This window comes from Acomys russatus, chromosome 17, assembly GCF_903995435.1.
Source record: "Acomys russatus chromosome 17, mAcoRus1.1, whole genome shotgun sequence".
Lineage (NCBI taxonomy): Eukaryota > Metazoa > Chordata > Mammalia > Rodentia > Muridae > Acomys > Acomys russatus.
Window position 1 is genome coordinate 62419465 of NC_067153.1, and position 18343 is coordinate 62437807.

Consider the following 18343-nt stretch of genomic DNA (forward strand, 5'->3'; position numbering starts at 1 on the left):
GTGCACAGGGCCCCAGTGCTCCCTGGGGTAAGGTGTGCACAGGGCCCCAGTGCTCCCTGGGTAAGGTGTGCACAGGGCCTCAAGGCTCCTGGGGCAAGGTGTGCACAGGGCCCCAGTGCTCCTGGGGTAAGGTGTGCACAGGGCCCCAGTGCTCCCTGGGTAAGGTGTGCACTGTGGCCCTAGTGTTCCCTGGGTAAGGTATGCACAGGGCCTTAGTGCTCCCTGGGTAAGGTGTGCACAGAGCCCCAGTGCTCCCTGGGTAAGGTGTGCACTGTGGCCCTAGTGTTCCCTGGGTAAGGTATGCACAGGTCCCTAGTGCTCCCTGGGTAAGGTGTGCTCTAGGAGCTATACCTGGCTTTTTCATGTGTGTGCTGTGGTTTCAAACTCAGATGTTGTGTGGTACATGCTTGTAGGGCAGGATCCACTGGGCATCTCCCCAGACCTGAAAAGGGATTTTATTTTCTTTATTTTTCTCGAGACAGAGTTTTCCTGAGTAGCCATACTCACTCTGAAGACCAGGCTGGTCTTGAACTCAAGAGATCTGCCTGCTTCTGCCTCTTGAGTGCTGAGATTAAAGGCCTGCGCCACCATCACCAGGGAAATGGGATTTTAGATAGTAGTTTATTCCTAAGGACTTTTCCAAAATAGATATAGGAAAAACTCAGAACAAAACCAAGCTTAAGAGCCGGGCGTGGTGGCACACGCCTTTAATCCCAGCACTCGGGAGGCAGAGGCAGGCGGATCGCTGTGAGTTCGAGGCCAGCCTGGTCTACAAAGTGAGTCCAGGATGGCCAAGGCTACACAGAGAAACCCTGTCTCAAAACAACAACAACAACAAAAACCCAAGCTTAAGCACATCACAGAAAGTCTGACTAACTTCTTTTCTTTTTTATTTTATTGAATGTCTATTATATTATTTACATATCATGCACCAAAATCCCTCTCCTCCACCAAGTCACAGAAGCTGAAGTGTATCACGACTAATTTATTTAAAAAAATAAATAAATAAAATGAATGAATGAATAAAAGAAAAAACCTCTCCAAGCTTGAGCCTTCTCATGTCTTTCTTAGGTCGAGACCTTTGGTCCCTGGGTTTGTGGGGTTTGCATCACTACCCAACACCAAACAAGCTCTAGAAAACAGATTTTTAGCCTTAAAAGTCTCAGGAGAGAAAGACAGCAAAAATTATGAGAAGGGAAGGAAAGGGAGTGTGGCTGAGTCTCTGATGCTGAGAAATAAGCTGTGCTTCAGGCTTTGGCCACCCACCGAGTCTGAGGACCTGCCTTCCATCCTGGATTCTACATGGCTGAGGGATAGAACCAATTCCTGAAAGTTGCCCTTTGACCCCCACAGCACACAGAAATGGGAGATGGGGGGGGGTCCCCAAGACAAGTAACTATAGTTCGTGTGAAGACTATCAACATAGAAATAGTATTCAAAAAAAAAAGAAAGAAAGAAAGAAAGAATATTCCAGCCAGGCATGGTGGTGCATGCCTGTAATGCCAGCCCTCAGGAGGCAGAGGCAGGTGGATTGCTGTGAGTTCAAGGCCCGCCTTATCTACAAAGTAAGTCTTGGACAGTCAGGACTACGCAGGGAAACCCTGTCTCAAAAAAAAAAAAAAAAAAAGGCTGGGTGGTGGTGGTGCACACCTGTAATCCCAGCACTCAGGAGGGTAGAGTTCAAGGCTACACAGAGAAGTCCTGTCTCAAAAAACAAAACAAGACCTAAGCCTACATTACCTTCAAATACAGCCTGACTCCTTCCCAGATATTTCCTGGGAAACCCTAAAACAGGGCTAAAGTTTTGTTTACAGTAAAAAAAGATCTTACCGTCTTCTGAACCCTGAGACCTAGAATAATCCCACGGATGAGCTGTTAAGTACAACTTCAGGTGCTACCGAAACCACTGACACAGTTACTGTGAAGGTACTTATGACCCCCAAGAGGCCTGAACCCCATTCTCAGGCAGCTTCCTTTCCTCAGCACCCCACTTTCTCCTACTCCCCAGGCTTAAATCGACGGTAGAAACCCTTTTAGTAAGCTCCAGCTGTGCTTCATAGTAATTTATCCCAAAACTCTCTCTCTGCAGCACAGTCAAGAGTCCAGCTTTAGGCTGAGCAGGAGCGGTGCACACCTTCGACCGCAGCACTCAGAAGCAGGCAGATCTCTGAATTAGAGCCCAGCCTGTTCTACAGAGTAACCAGAGGGGCACATAGCAACCCTGTCTCAATAATAACAACAATAATAATAATAATAGTTTTTGAAACCCAGTTTTAACTGAGCAGTGATATAATAATAATAATAATAATAATAATAATAATAATAATAATAATAATAATTTTTAAACACCCAGCTTTCCCTAAGCCTCGAACTCCTGATGCCCCTGCCTCTGCCTCCTGAGTTCTGGGATGCTGGTACTAGTACACATGGCTTTGTCACTTTTTTAAAACTTCTCAGCTCCAGTTTCCAAAGACAGAAACCCTGTAAGAGAACCCTTAAGAAGAAAAGTTTGTTGCACGAGACAGCTATGTGTGGATTTCTTGCCCAAGGTTCCCCCCATTTCTTTCCAACAAAGTAGTCAGTCTTGAGCCTCAGTCCCCAACTCCCCAAGTTCGCAGACACCCTCAGCAGCCCTTTCTTCACATGAACCCAGACATACCCACATATACACACACCGTGGGTGCCCACGTCAGTCTCCCACGCGGTCCGGATGCAAGGGCCCTGCAGGGTTGACGACGCTTCCTAGGACCCCTTTCCAGGTCTCCCACAACCACTCAAACCAACAGGGGGAGGAGTCTCCCCACCCCACCCCGCTGCAGGCAGCTCTTTAAACTCCGCACCCGCCATCCCGACCCTTTCAGATCCTCCTGCGTTGGTCGCTGAGAAGCTAACAAGATCTCCAAGCACTCACACCCACCTCATGCTATACGCGCCAGCACCCAGTTCCTGGCCGATGCCGGACAGGCTAGCATCAAAGTCCTGCACCAGCCCGGACTCGATCACTTCATCGGCCAGCGGCAGCTTCAGCGCCCAGGCCATGCCGGCTCCTTCTGGCCCCAGCAGGCGCCGGCTCCGGCAGGGACGCCACAGTAGCAAACTACAAGCTCCCGCGGGCGCCGTGCACCAGAACCGCAACCTGACTGACTCCCGGCTGCACCCTGGCTGCTCCTCAGGTGCCCTCCCGCTCGGCTCCCGGGAGCCTGAGGCGCGTGGGTGCTACCTACGCCGGACTGGCCGGAGCTCAGCTCACCGGCTCGCTCACAGCCTCGGAACCCAGACAGCAGCGGTCCCGAGCGTCCCCTCCGCCCCCTCCCGCGGGAAGCTCCTCCCCCGGGGCATCGCTTCCGGTCAGTCGGATCACTTCCGGTCACCGGTTCTTCCCGTTCTCCGCCCTCGGAACAAAACCCAGGTTTCTGTGGCGCCGTCCCCACGCCCTCCGTAGACCCCGACGACGACGAGCACGGCCCGGAGTCTCGGACGGCTAACGTTCGGCGCAGACTCCAAGCGCAAACCCGCCCGGGCGCCAGCCAATCACGACGCCGGTTCCGCCCTGTTGTGGCGTCACCCCACCCACTCACCAATGAAGAGGCGACCTCCTCGGCCTTCGCAGCGGTGATTGGCTATGGACGCTAAGGCGCCCCGCCCCCCGGGATGGTGGGCGGCCTCAGCGCGTCGCCGGTACCTGAGAGCTCTACGTTCCAGCCCGGAGGGGCTTTCTTTCTCGGGTGTCCTGTCTTAAACTCTCCCTCCTTGCCCTCCTTATCTTCACCCTCGTGCAGCCGAGGGAAGACATTTTGTTGTTGTTGTTGTTGTTGTTGTTGGTTTTTTTTTTTTTTTTTTTTTTTGGTTTTTTTTTCGAGACAGGGTTTCTCTGTGTAGCCTTGGCCATCATGGACTCGCTTTGTAGACCAGGCTGGCCTCGAACTCACAGCGATCCGCCTGCCTCTGCCTCCCGAGTGCTGGGATTAAAGGGACATTTTGTTGTTTTGAGACAGAGTCTCTGGGTAGCTTTGGCTCACCCGCTACTGAGAGAGCCGCACCCCCTGTCTACCGAGTGCTCGGACGAAAAGCGTGGGCCGCCCCGCCCCGCCCCGCCCCGCTTACTGGTCCTTTTGCTTTGTTTGTTTTAGGTTATGGTGGAGAAATGTTGGGCAGAGATCCGCAGAACAGAGTCAGGCCTCTGGCGTCTTTATAGTTTGGCGGCTTAAGAATCGTCATACCCAGGCGCGGTGGCTGGTGCCTTTGGTTCCAACACTGCAGAGACACAGGCAGATCTGATTTCCAGAGGAGCCAGGGCTGTGCAGTGAAGACCCTGGAGCAGGAGGCGAAATCATACCTGCTCCATCTTGCTCTTGTAAGGATTAAGTACTTATCCCCATTTCAAGTACTGGCTGTATATCCGTAAGCTACGAACAGCCTGTGCCTCCTGAGTGCTGGGATTTAAAGGCATGCACCACCACCACCTGGCTCTACCTAGTGTCTTTTACCAAAAAAAAAAAAAAAAAATCTAAAGGTAAATGGCACTTATTTTACCAAACAGAAAATGGGCTAAGGGCTTAAATTAGCCAAGGCCAAATTGTCATGATAAACCTCTTACCGGAAGGTGTTGCCTATTTATGAAAGTATGCTTCATTCTTGTCACACCAACTTTACAGTCCGTTTGACTTATATTTTTGACTCTACTTCTCCCACTGTCCTACCTCCTAAGGAATAGGGGAGATTACTTGGTATGGTGGCTCACACCTTCAATGCCAGAATTCAGGAGGCAGCTGCAGGAGAGCCTGCGTTTGAGGCCAGCCTGGTCTACATGGGCATCATAGACCTGTGTTAATAAGACAGGTAAAGGCCGAGTCTGGGAGTACATACCTGCAATCCCAGCAGTTGAGAGAGTGAGGCATGAGGGTCATTAGTACTGGCAAGCCCAGCCTGGGCTACATAGGAAGCTGGAGGCTAGCCTGCTCTACAGAGTGAGACCCTGTCAAAGAAAGAAAAAGAAAAAAAGAAAGAAAAAGGAAGAAGGGGCTGGAGAGATGGCTCAGTGGTTAAGAGCGAAACCTGAGCTGGGCCGTGGTAGCACACACCTTAAATCCCAGAGGCTGACAGATCTCCAAGTTCCTGGACAGCCAGGGCTACACAGAGAAACCCTGTCTCGAGAAGAGAGAAAGAAAGAAAGAAAGAAAAGTGAAAACTGCTCAAAATGTGTAACTCTAGTCTCAGTTGCTTTTGAGTACTGTGGACACAGAGAGGGCGCGGGGGAGAAAGAGAGAGAGAGAGAGATGACAGAGAACTTTAAGGGGGTTGGAGCAATGGTTCAGGGATCAAAAACACTGCCTGCTCTTTCAGAGGACCCAGGTTCAATTCCCAGCACCTGCATGGAAACTCACAACTGTCCATAACTCCAGTCTCTGGGGATCCCACATCCCTTCTGGCTTCCCTGGGCATCAGGCAAACACACAGTGCATAGACATACATGCAGGCAAAACACCCATGTACATGAAATAAATATTTTTTTTAAATAAAAAAAATTGAGCCGGGCATGGTGGCGCACGCCTTTAATCCCAGCAATCGGGAGGCAGAGGCGTATGGATTGCTGTGAGTTCGATGCCAGCCTGGTCCACAGAGTGACTCCAGGATAACCAAGGCTACACAGAGAAACCCTATCTTGAAAACCCAAAATAAATAAGTAAATTAATTTTTTTTTTAAATTGTAAAAGGGACCAGGTATTGACCTTGTTCTTCATCCACTCCCAGGTTTGAAAACTTGTGCTCTATCCCTGGGAGTTAGGGTCCTGGGGAAACAGTTTTCCAGCCCAAGAGTCTTTTGGCAGTTGGGAGCCAATGAATACCACAAAGTCACACCACATAGCAAACCTTCCACAGATTTAATGGGGAAAAACACAGCATGGTAGCGGCGTCTGGCAGGCACAGAGGCGGCAGCAGGCTGGGCAGGGGGGCGGGCTTTTATTCGCGTGCAGTGCGCCGTTGCTTGGCTGTTAACCCTGTGTCACAAGGGTGGGGGCTTTCTTTTTTTGGGTTTTCGAACCAGGGTTTCTCTGTGTAGCCCTGGCTGTCCTGGACTCACTTTGTAGACCAGGCTGGCCTCGAACTCACAGCGATCCTCCTGCCTCTGCTTCCCGAGTGCTGAGATTAAAGTTGTGCGCCACCACCACCCGGCAAGGGTGGGGATTTTCAAGTCCTGGGTTCGGGCCGTGCCAGAGGTGGGTGGCTCTCCAGCAGCCTATTACCTACGCTTGGTCTGGCCAGACTGTCTGGCACTGAAAGCACCACCAGTTCTTCCTGCTCTGACTGAGGAGCTGGAAAGCCCACCTCAGTACATCTTAACCAGACCGGTAGGAGGTACAATGGGAGGCGAGGAGGGACCGCTGCCCTCGAGGGGTTCGGGGAAGCCTGGAGGTCAACTCTGCCTACTACAGCTTTCGCTCAGGCTGTGGCTTCACACGTGAAGAAGCCAGGCAGGCATTATCTGAGGCTAGGGGACCACGCCCTGTTCTCCCCCTAAGGGAAGCATCACCAGCAGATTCTGGTTCGGCGGGTGGGGGGGGATGCAGACCAGAAGCCATGGCCCCAGTCATGGCTTATGTCCCCTTCCCTAACAATGACTCATATAGCTGGAAGACCCTAAACCCAAGGAGTCTGTTGGGAACTGTCTCTTACTCTGACCAGCCAACCTGGGATGACTGCCAGCAAGTCCAGACCACCTTGTTCACCGCTGAGGAGTAAGGCTGGATCCAGCCGGAAAGTCGGACACTGGCTCTGTGCTGTGCAGGGACCCGTGGTGGACGTGAAGCCTAGATAGACCGGCCTTCCCAACCACCCGGGTGAGTGGGACCCCAAGTCCAGTGAAAAAAAGGGGGCTTTGGACACACAGGCAGACATTATTAGGGGTGCTGAGCGAGGCAGCCAGAAAACCCGCCAGTCTGTCTGTCCAAGGTGAGTCAAGTCACCCAGTGGTCAGGCGAGTCACCCATAGGATTACTGGAAAGGCTCAGTGAGGCATCTCAGTATTTAACCCCCTAGACCCAGACGCCCCCCAGAACCAGCGAGCCACTAATATTGCCTTTAAGGAGAAAACTCCAGAAGTTACAGGGATGGGAGGGAATGAAAAGGTCTTGGCTTTTGGAAGTCACCCAGAAAGTTCTGACAACTGCCATTCAGCTGAAGACAGACGAGGAAAGAAATGCTGTGCTGTGTTTAGCGCTCTTAGGGAAACAGGCAGGAGAGGAAATAGGGGGTAGAGCCTCCTGAGTGCTGGGATTAAAGGCGTGCGCCACCACCGCCCCGCGGTCAGCTGCGTCTTATAGTCCGAAACTACAGTAACACTGGTAACCCAAGATAAGGCTATCTAGGCATGATCTTTAGGCAGGGGAACCCGCAGCTCAGAGAGCTGAACTTTTGGCATTGACTCAAGAAATCTTAGCCCTATTGGAAGCTATCCAGTTCCTAAAAGGGTGTCCATTGTCCATTGCAAAGAACACAGAGGGATTTCCCTAGAAGCCAGAGGCAGCCTGGGGAGTTGACCTAGAGCCAGGGGAACCTCCGTAAGTCTGAGTACCCCTGCCGGAACCCACAGTGCTGAACCATTTGGAACACACCTCAGGCGAGTTGGACTGGGCAGAACAGGAACTGGCCACACAAGGTGAACAAGGATCATGGCCACTGCCAGGTGGTAGACCCATCCTTCCTGTGGGTCTGGGAGGCAAGCGGCCTCCCACGTAGGGACCACAAACACTGCAGAACCGCGCAGACATGGGCATTATGTTCCAAATTTGCAGAGGCTGATCAAAGACTCCACTTCTAGGTGTGTCACCCGCACTCAGGAAAGGCTCGAAGGGAAGAAAATCCTTCAAGGGACCCGGGATGGAGGAACTGGGGAGCACTAACAATCGGATTTTTGCTGAAATCGTGTCTAACATTTGGGGCTGTAAGCACTTGCTGGTGTTTGTAGACACCTTCTCAGTGTGTGTGGCAGCCTACCTCACCTGCACAGAGGTGCCCTAGTAGTTACAAAGAGCCCTCTTTGAGAGCTAACCCCAGGTTTGGACTGCCCATTGTCTGGGCAAGGTATTTCAAAGTTTGGCAAAGGTATTAAATATTAATTGGAAGCCAGACATGGTGGCTCACACCTTTAATCCCAGCACTCTGTGAGTTCAAGGCCAGCCTGGTCTACAATGCGAGTCTAGGACAGCCAAGGCTACACAGAAAAACCCTGTCTCGAAAATCAAAAAACAAAAACAAAAAAACAAAAACAAAACCCAAAAAACAAAACAAAAAAAAAAAACCAGAAACCTACACAGAGAAACTCTGTCTTGAAAACCAAACCAAACCAAACCAAATTAATTGGGAATTGTATCATGCACATAGGTCACAGAGCTCTGGCTGGGTAGAAAGGATGAGTAAAACCCACCTCCCGTTCTCCCCAGACTCCAAGATATCCCCCAGGTAGAAATGTCCAATCACACCCTATCAACTTCCCTGCCAGCTTTGCAAGGAGCTCACCAAGCCATTAACTGGACCATAAAGGAAATCCCGCCATCTCCCACCCAGCCCCACCCCCACACAGCAGTTCCAGCATGCCAGGGCACGTGGCTCAGATAAAAAGAACGGCAGCGCGCACGCTGTGGCCTGTGTGGAAGGGACCTGACCCGGCCATCCTCACCACCCCAAACCATGTCAAACCAGCTGTCTCATCAGCCCACAGAGGAGGACGGAGGACGGCGCCAGATCCTCCTCCTGAGTCCCTCGAGGTAAGTGCAGGCATGGTGTTTCTCTCTTCCTTCGCCCTGGGCTGTGGGCGTACCACCCCTATAGAACCAAAACCTGGACTTGGGAACTGAGAAAGACGGTAACAGAAAGATTGTCTTTAACAGAACTTCAGATGACCACCCCACTTTCTGGGTGGGCCTCTGCGCCCTGTGACTGTGCCACTTAGAGGGCTGGTGGGTGGGCTGGGGGTCGGGGGAGCGTGTGACAGAGGATAGATTCTGGTACTTGTTTCCTGGCAAAGGGGCTTCAGAACCCCCAGTTGAGCAGTCCATCCCCGTGTCAAGGAAGCTGGCCGTATCCCTGTGCAGCCATGGCCTTGAAACAGACCCCTCATGGGACACAAAGATCCCTAATTCTGGAAAGCAATGGAGAAACCCTCCAGTCTGTCCTGCTGGAAGATGATTAAAATCAGGGCCTGGCTGGGGCTGGCACCCACTCCTGGGCCACAGGGACAGCATGCGTAGTCAGGCTTTACATGCCTGTTGGGAAGATCTGGGTGACAAAGTCACCATGCAAGAGATACCCACCTGGGGAAAATAGACCAATTGGTTCCAGTAGGATCCTCTATATGATGGTCCTTAAGGAAATGAAACCCAGGCCTGACTCTCCCCAAGGCCACAAGATGCCCCTGGTCACGAGTGGGTTCCTAACACCACCCTAACCCCAAATCCAGAGGCGCACCTGTCTATGTTTAAACTAGTAGAAAGGGTACGGCAACTACCTGAGCTGGATGAGGAGAATTCTGAGTGCTTGTGAGAAAACACGGAGAACAGAAGATCTCGTAACCTCGGTTTCTTCAAAAACACAGAGCTGTTCTTGGAATGTGCGCCTGTGCCCCTCACAGGCAGAGCGCCAGGAGTGAGTTTACGTCAGCTGTCGCTCTTCATGTGCCTCTGTTGATGGAGAGAAGCATGGTTTTGCCACATGGGGCTTGACCTTGAGTTTGAATACCTTATCGTAAGGGTCTTCTTAACCCTCAGAGTATGAAGTGCCATGAAGTGCCGCACGCTCTGAGGAGTAAAGCTGGTGACTGCACAAGACTCTAGTCTGCCTTGTGTTTTAGGCGCCACTCTCCCAGGTTCACACTGCCAACTAGAGCAGCAAACGCTCAACCGCTCTAATGCTGACCCAGAGCAGGACTGTTGGGTATTTCCAGACAGAGTAAACCCCAAAAGCACGTAGGAGTTAGACTATACCAGATCCTTACCTCTTTAAGAGATTGAACAGGCTCTGACTGGAGTCAGTCAGGGTTAACCATGGGAGATCTCTAAGGAAAAGGCACTTGCAAAGCCTCCTCTGAATATGACTTAGCCAACTCCCTTTACACTGAGACTTGTAGTACCAGCCAGCAAAACTCCCTCAAAATGGAGGCTGTTCTACCATGTTTCTGCTGCACCAGTGGAATCACCAAATGTCCTTCCTCAGATCAACATGAGGAACACACTTCTTTCCTCTGTAAGCTGGTGTATGTTGCTCCCAGATACATGTTCCCAGCAGGGGAGAAGGCAGGCACACCTCAGTCTAGACTCGGGACTGGCCAGGACAAAAGGGCTGCCCCCACCTTGACCCCACTCTTAGCAGGGTCGAGAGTCAGCCAGTTAGAACCTCTGCTCTCATACACAGGAGATCAAAACTTCAGATACGCCAGCACCCACACAGGCCTGGACGAGGTCAGCTGCGGGGCTCCACCTCCGGATTAGAAAGCCAGGTAGACCGCTTGGGTGAGGAGGCCTTACAAAACCAAAGGGGCTTAGATCTCCTCTTCATGAAACAGCGAGGCAGACTGTTGGAAGGACCCTGCTGTTTGAGGTTGCTGTCCTCCCAGTCCGGATGGCCACTCTGAGCTCAGCGTTAGGTGCAGGACTCCCTCTCCCCAGCAGGGTCCCCAGCTCTCTGCCTCACTGCTTCTGGAGAGAGTCTTTAGGCATAGATGTCCCTAACCACACTTGACACATGGCCCTTGGCACAGCTCCCTGCTAGCTCTCCCCTCCCTGTGCCTATAGGATAATTAGGAGCTGTGTGTCCCGCTCATATGATAAGAGCGTGCTGCCAAATGCAAAACCAGCAGCATCTGGAAAGTGCCTGGTTCCAACCAGTTATGAACGCCTATCCTGGAGCCCCACCCAATCCCCAAGGGGTATATAGCCTTGTTCTCCCTGAGTAAAGCTGAACTTAGCTCCAGTAGTTCCTGAGACCTCAGTTGTGCAGTTTTTTTTTTTTTTTTTTTTAAGATTTATTTATTATTATGTATACAGTGCTCTGCCTGCATGTACACCTGAAGGCCAGAAGGCACCAGATCACATTATAGATGGTTATGAGCCACCATGTGGTTGCTGGGAATTGAACTCAGGACGTCTGGAGGAGCAATCAGCGTCCTTAACCTCTGAGCCATGTCTGCAGGCCCTGTTGTGCAGTTCTAAGACTGTGGTCTTCTGCCCCTCTTGCTACGGAGGGCTGGCAGCTTGAATGCTACCCCTGAGCAAATAATCATAACAATAGCCTCCCGGGCACTGAGGCCTCCTAAGCATTAGCATAACTGCTTTATGTATATTGTCTCATCTCCCTGCCCCCATAATAAAGATAGTAGTAAATTCCATTTATAAGCCGGGCGTGGCATACACCTTTAAGCCAGATCCCTGGAGGCAGCCAGATCTCTGTAAGTTCAAGGCCAGCCTGGTCTACAGAGTAAGTTCCAGAACAGCCACGGCTACACTAGTGAGAGCCTCTCTTGAAAAGTGAAAAAAAAAAAAAAAAAGAAAGAAAGAAATCACTTCATAGGCAAGGTAATTCAGAGTCAGGAAATAAAATGGTGAGGGCTAAGTGTATTAGTCAGGGTTCCCTAAAGGAGCAGGACTGACTTAATAAACATATACGAAAAGGGAATTATTAGGTTCACTTACATGATAAGGTTACAGTAGTCCAACAGTGGCTTTCTCACACCAAAGAGAACTCAGCAGTCGCTCAGTCCGAAAGGCTAACATGCTTCAGCCGTCCTAACCTGGCACCGCATGTCTGAAGGATTACTGGGGAATTGTTCGTCCTCAGTCCTAAGAATGCTCGTTCCAATGATAGTGAAGGGATCAGCAGCAGCAGCAGCAGCAATAGGGTAGATGAACCCATCCGCAGGGTGAAGGCTAAGCAGGTAAAATGGCAGAAAAGGCTGGTTTTCCTTTGCCCACGACCTTTTATCTGATCCCACAGGTGCTGCCCACATTTAAAATGGCTCCCCTACAGCCGTAAGGCAATCAAGACAACTCGTACCATTGCCTCAGGCCAGCCTGGTGGAGGCCATCCCTTATGAAGGTCTCCCAGGTGATTCTAGGCTGTGTCATATTTACAATGAAAGCTAGCCATCACGGCCAGTGAGACCATCAGATGCTCCCCTCCAGGCCTAAAAACCTGATTTCTACCTGGGAACCCACTGAGTATTCGGGAGAGCCACCTGCTGCCAGCCGCTCCCCCTCCACATGCACCATAGCATGCACATACACATACTTATGCACTGAAATATATTTAACTTTTAAAAACTTGTGTATTATACATGCCTGAGTGTTTTGCCTGCATGTATGCCAGTGCATGACGGGTGCCCACAGAGGTCAGAAGAGGGCAGCGGATCTCCTAGAACTGGAGTTACGGGAGTTTGTGAGCTTCCATGTAGATGCTGGGAACTGAATTTAGGTCCTCTGCTAGAGCAGCCAGTGCTCTTAACCGCTCAGCCATCACTCCAGACTCTAATTTTCTTTTTAAAAATTATTAAATTTTGTGCTGGGTGCAGTGACGCACACCTGTAATCCCAGCACTCAGGACAGTGGCAGACGCAGGCGGATCTCTGTGAGTTCGAGGCCAGCTTGGTCTACAGGGTGAGTCCAGGCCAGGCACAGCTACACAGAGAAACCCTGTCTCGAAAAACAAAAACAAAAAAATTACATTTAAATTTACTGGGTGCTAGAAAGATGGCTCAGTGGTTAAGAGCGATGGCCGCTCTCACATAGAAGCCAGACTGGGTTCCCAGCACCCACATGGTGTAGCTCACAACTGTCTGTAACTCCAGTTACAGAAATCTGACACTTTCTTCTGACCTGAGGGCGCCAGGCATGCACATGGCATGCAAATATACATGCAGGCAAAAACACTCAAGCACATATAATAAAAACATGAATATAAAAAATATTTAATGAATGACAGGCATGGTGGCACATGACTTAATCCCAGTACTCCAGAGGCAGACACAGATGGATCTATGTTTGAGTCTGGTCTTTAGTGAGTTCTAGGCCAGCCAGGGGCCAGGGCTACATAGTGTCAATAAGAAAGAGATGGGTCTGTGGATGTGGGTGGGGGAGGGGGCATGAAGGAAGAAAGAATTACATTCATGGAGAATTATTAAACACTTGCTGCTCTTTCTGAGGATCTGAGTTCAGTTCCCGGCATCCATGTGAGGCAGCTCATAACAACCTGCGACTCTCTCCAGGTCTCCACGGGCACACACACTTACATACATGCACACACATACCCACCATGTGCACACACTTACACACATACACACTTATATACACGTACTTGTGTACATGCACATGCTTATATACACTTACACGCGCCTCTATACACACTTATGTGCACACACTTGTGTACAGGCACACCACACACTTATGTGCACACACACACTTAAATATAATAAACTAGAAAAGAGAGACGTCTCAGGGCAGGCTATGGTCTGCTGGGATGGCCAGCGCCTAGGAGCGCCTCTGGCCCTGTTTGTTTTGGGATGACGGATAGGAGCTCCTTTGTGAGATCTGACAGGCTCCTCCTCCTCTTCCTTTCACTGAAACTAAGAGTGAAATTCAAGCTTCAGGATTGGAAACCAGGATCCCAGGGGCTGGGACCCCTAGAAATTCAGTGATGGCTACCTTCAGGCCAAATATCTATAGCCATTAATTCCACCTATAAAAGCCCGGTTCTTGTTAAGCAAAAGGTACAACTAACAAAGGTCTGGATTCAGTGGTGAAGGGTTCGCTTCCCTGGATTAGGCCCCGAAAGTGGACATTTCTTGGTAATAGCTGTCAAGCTCTATCCAGGCTGGGGTGTGGGTTAAGTACAAAAAAGCTCTAGAGAGAGCCCATATGGGTTCAAATCCCGAGCGAGTCTGCCACGCAGAAACCAAGTGACTTTGGCATTCATCTTCCCTGTCCCAGCTGGGAAACGATAACAGTTCTCGCTTCACAAAACGACCGGCGAGAACCAGCCGAGACAATAAATGCTGCAAAGCTGTAGTAAAGCAGAGCAAACGGTGGCCGGTGGCGGTTTGTAAAGCTTAGCTGCCCTTGACAGAAGGAGCGTCACGCACCTGTCTCAGAGACTCACGCAGCAGGACCCTTCTAGCCCTGGCCGCCTTTCCTCCACACCCCACCAATCAGCGTTTCCGGGTTCTCAGGTCAATCCCCCGCATGTTCCCCCTAGGTACAGAACGAGAACCCAGGAGCCTTGCTCCCTCGGCCCAGCTTCCCACAGGCCCCAGAAGCTGCTCTGAGGACCTTGAAGCTGGAAAAACTAGTCAGAAGTTTCCAGAGCCCTGCAAGGGCCTTCTCCTCACTTCTCTAGTCCCCAAACCAGCCAGTCTATTACATAATTCCCGCTTCAAAGCCGAAGCCGTCCACAGAACAACGAATGACCTTCCCAAGCGTCTTCTCCAAGGCCACCTGACCCCTCCACCCCTTACCCCCCAACCCCCCACCCCGCACCCTTCCTCTAAAATCTAAAACTTTCCCATGGCAGCTGCCAGAAACCACCCTCAACCGGTCTAAGCCAGCGCTCCCAGGTCTCCCCTAGAGCAAGCTGTCTGCCTCTGGCCAGGTTCTGTTTATTCCCGCGTTTCATAGTCCAAAGCTCAGAGCTAAGTAGAATCCTGGGCTGGCTCTCTCCCCGAGGCCGGGGTCTCAGCTCTCAGTATTTCCCTCAAGGCAAAGGGAGGAAGCAGCATCGACATCGTGCCCGGCTGGCTGATTTGCTGAGCCCCACACACAGCTCCTGTGGCTAGCTGATCAGGGTATGAGATCTAGGCTAGCATAACACTGTTCTAGGGGACACCGCAAAGTTCCTCTCATCCCAAGCCTTGGGGCAGAACCTTTGACATCCACGAATCCCTTGGGCTTGGTCAGGGAGGTGGATCTGGAATGTTCTAGAACCCACGCGAGTGATAATGTTGCTCTTGTTAGTTTAGATTACGCCGCAGTTTGGCCGCACCTGCACAGGGTAGGTGGGAAGTGGGGGTGCTGTGAGGGAGACCACATGAAAACTGCTCCTAGGACAGGCCAAGGGAAACCCTCCTGGCAGTCGTCCTAGGCTAGCCCTAAGCTAGTCGCAGGCCTGTGCCAGACAGGCGCAGGCTGGGGAAAGATATAAATGAACATGCACTTAGCACACAGCCGCATTTTAATAAAGACCTGTATAAGCCAGGCTATTAATGTTACGGTTAAGTCATGATGCCTGAGGGAGCACAGGTCCCTCTACCACATGACAAAGCCATCTACCTGTCAGGAAGGGGCCCTTGCCACACAGCGGGCCTGCTGGCTCCTCCAGGCAGACTCCAGAGGCTCCAACCCTGTAAGCAGGAGCTTTCCCTTACTAAAAGCTTCTCCAGAGGAGGTGTTTTATTCTAGCCTAGACTGTAAGCAGGAAGTGTGCACATCAAAGCATAATCTGCCATTGGGCCGAAGAGAAGAGGGGTTGGAAAGTAGGATCAGCAGGGGATTCTAGGATGCTAAGTCCCAGCAAGACAGATCAGGAGAAAAGGGGCATGCCCCTTAGCTCTGCACACCCCAGCCCCACAGGGAGAGTTGGGGCTGGTCGGACCAAGCAATCTTCTGAAGTGAGAATGGGGCGCTGACCTTCTTGTGGGTTCTCTAGGCAAGACAACAGCAAAGGCAGTGAGGAAGCTCCTCGGCCTGACACCCGCCCCCCAACCTGCCCCTCGCATCTGGCAAGTAAATGAATAGGCAGAGCGGTACAAAAGAAAAAATACTGTTTATTCACACAACTACATCAAGTGCTTTTCCTGTCCTCCCAAGCCTTCAGCGGGCAGTGCCCCCACACCGGGAGACGGGCAGGACAGGAGTCCCGGGCATAGCAAGGTGATTGGATTCACAGGAACACAAACACATCAGGTGTTCTCACTCCAAACTCAAGTGCGGTCACGGTTCATGTGAGCAGTTTTTTTCTCTGGACTTTGCTTGGATAAAATGCCATCCATAGTTAGTTCAGGGTCAAAGGGCCCAGCTGAGTCAGCAGTCAGTCCATAGAAAGTCCTGGTTTCCCATCACTTAACAAACCAAGCATTCGGGTGGACAGTTACCGCCCACAATCCTGTCTTTCCGGGGCAAAAGAGCCATCAAGCGCTGGCTTCAGTCCAAGAAGGTGCTTTCAAAATAAAATTCCTATTAACAGTTCTTTAGAGTCTAATGCAACCCAAACCAAAAAAAATAACAAAAACTGTCTTGCAGATTAGTGGCTCAGATGGGGAACAGGGGCAGAGTTCATAGGTCAAAGGGAACCCCACATTGGGTATACATACTCTGCACCCCCTACTCGAGAAATCCAGCCTGGGAGGTTCAGTGCTGTTCTTCTGAAAGGCGGACCCGTCTTTCCAACACAGGAGAGAACGGCTTATTCCAGCCCAGCCTTGGGAAGACGGATTTAGACAAAGGATGGGTTGAATTTAGATCGGCGGGTCATGATTCTTTTCCCCGTCATGCCACAGAACAGATGGCACCCTCCTGTGTGCCCACAGCATGGCTGTCCTCTGTATGACATGGCACCCCACAAACACACAGCACTCCTGAGTGCAGGCTCTGAGCAGGAAAAGCTGTGGGCAATCTTTTCAAGGGCGTCACCTTGATGAGTGGCAGGAGCACAAAAAACCCCACAGGACCCGTCCTCACTCCCATCCCTTGGAAGCAGGTCGCCGGTCACAGTCTAGAACATGCTGCTTCCTCCTCTGGGGACATGGTCTTTCCTGGGAGTCAGAGTTGGAAAAGCTACACGCCTGCCTCTTTATTCCTGACAGACACCAGCAGGCCTGGCTGGGTGGAATGCAGTGGGGGGAGAGAGAGAGAGAGAGAGAGAGAGAGAGAGAGAGAGAGAGTGTTTGTGTGTGTGTTTCAGCACACAACTGTCCTCTCACTGTCAGAGCGACCAGGAGGTCCTCCACACTGGCACTGCAGGACCCAAGAGGGATCAGCAGCCATCAGGAACGGGAACAGACTCCGTGAGAGGAAGATGGCCCCCAGCGTCTCTGCCCTGTGACCGGCAGAGACAGTAACGTATCCTTGCTTGACTGTCGTCTCCTCAGGGTAGGTCACAAAAGGTACAGGGTGGACATCAAGCAGAGAGCAGCGGGCTCTGTAAGGCTGAGGAGTAGAGAAGAGCTAGGCAGGATGGCACACGACTATAATCCCAGCCTTTGGGAGCTGGAGACAGGAGGATCAGCAGTTCCGGGTCATTTCCAACTACAAGTTTGAGGTCAGGCTGGGCTAAGTGAGATCTTATCTCACAAAAACAACAGTCAAAATGGCTGACCCCGAAGCTTGTAGCCTGTTAGGGGCAGTCTGTGAGGCAAGCCTGGGGTTATCCGAGCAAACTGCTTAGCTTCCTCCCCCCACCCCCCCCCCCTGAAACCAAACACTAAGGTTCTCTACAGTGGAGCGACATTCACCATTGATGTGACAGGGCTGGCCAGCCTCCCTGTGGCTGCAAGCTCACTTGGTGGGATGTGGTACCTGTGACCAGAGTGCCAGCACCTACAGAGGGAGAGCCCTGACATGGGGCACGTTCGGCTCAGAGGAGCACTGCAGAAGGATGGGAAAGGGGTGGGGCCATGGCTGCTCACACACAGACTCGGTCTACAGCTGGACAAAGTGAGAGGTTTCTAACATCCCAGACTTCAAGTTACAAAAAAAACTAGAGGTAAGTCGGCCCCAGCAAAAGCCCTTCCTGAACCGTCACCTTTCTGGATGCTGCCTCCCTCCCGATGCCAGCTCCTTGCTGACCGGCTTGTCCTTCAACTGGTCACTTTGAAGAGACCTCACTACTGGACTGAGATGGGTATAGGCACAAGAGAGGGAGGAGGCTGGTGGTCATTCCCCCCCGCAGCTGCCTGTGCTAAGTGGGGAGTGGGAATTTCTCCAAGTTGAAAGATCTCTTTTAGCACACGTTTGTGTTGAGAGACGTCCGTGCATGGTGCATGAAGATTCCAGGAAAATCTGGGCAGGTGGCCTTACTTACTAAATTCCAGACCTGCCACAGACCCCAAGCCTCCCCAGGATAGGAAAGTTTGCTTTTTCTTCCTTCTAACTTGGTTTGCGGAAGAAAACGTTCTGACCCAGTGCAATCCCATCACCGGCAGGGCCCAGGGAGGACACCTCACGGCGGCAAGTGGCGGCTGGCCCCACAGCTTTGGGAGCCTTCTGCCCTCGAGATCAAGTCAGACAGTGAGTCTGGACAGCACGCCACACTTTCCAGAATTCTGTCTCCTCGGACCTTCAAGGGGTTCAATATGAAGTGATGGATG

The 18343-nt window shown here is 51.5% G+C and overlaps 1 protein-coding gene across 5 annotated transcripts in view; it reads right to left on the reverse strand.

The window, feature by feature from the left end:
• The window catches only part of Tfcp2 (transcription factor CP2), a 40204-nt gene extending 37040 nt beyond the window's left edge, over window positions 1–3164 (reverse strand). For all 5 annotated transcript variants that reach the window (XM_051160359.1, XM_051160358.1, XM_051160357.1 and 2 more), the window contains exon 1: window positions 2918–3164. In XM_051160359.1, coding sequence (XP_051016316.1) covers window positions 2918–3039 — 122 coding nt within the window. In that variant the 5' untranslated portion in view covers window positions 3040–3164. The remainder of the gene's footprint in view (window positions 1–2917) is intronic.
• Between the last annotated feature and the right edge of the window lie 15179 nt (window positions 3165–18343).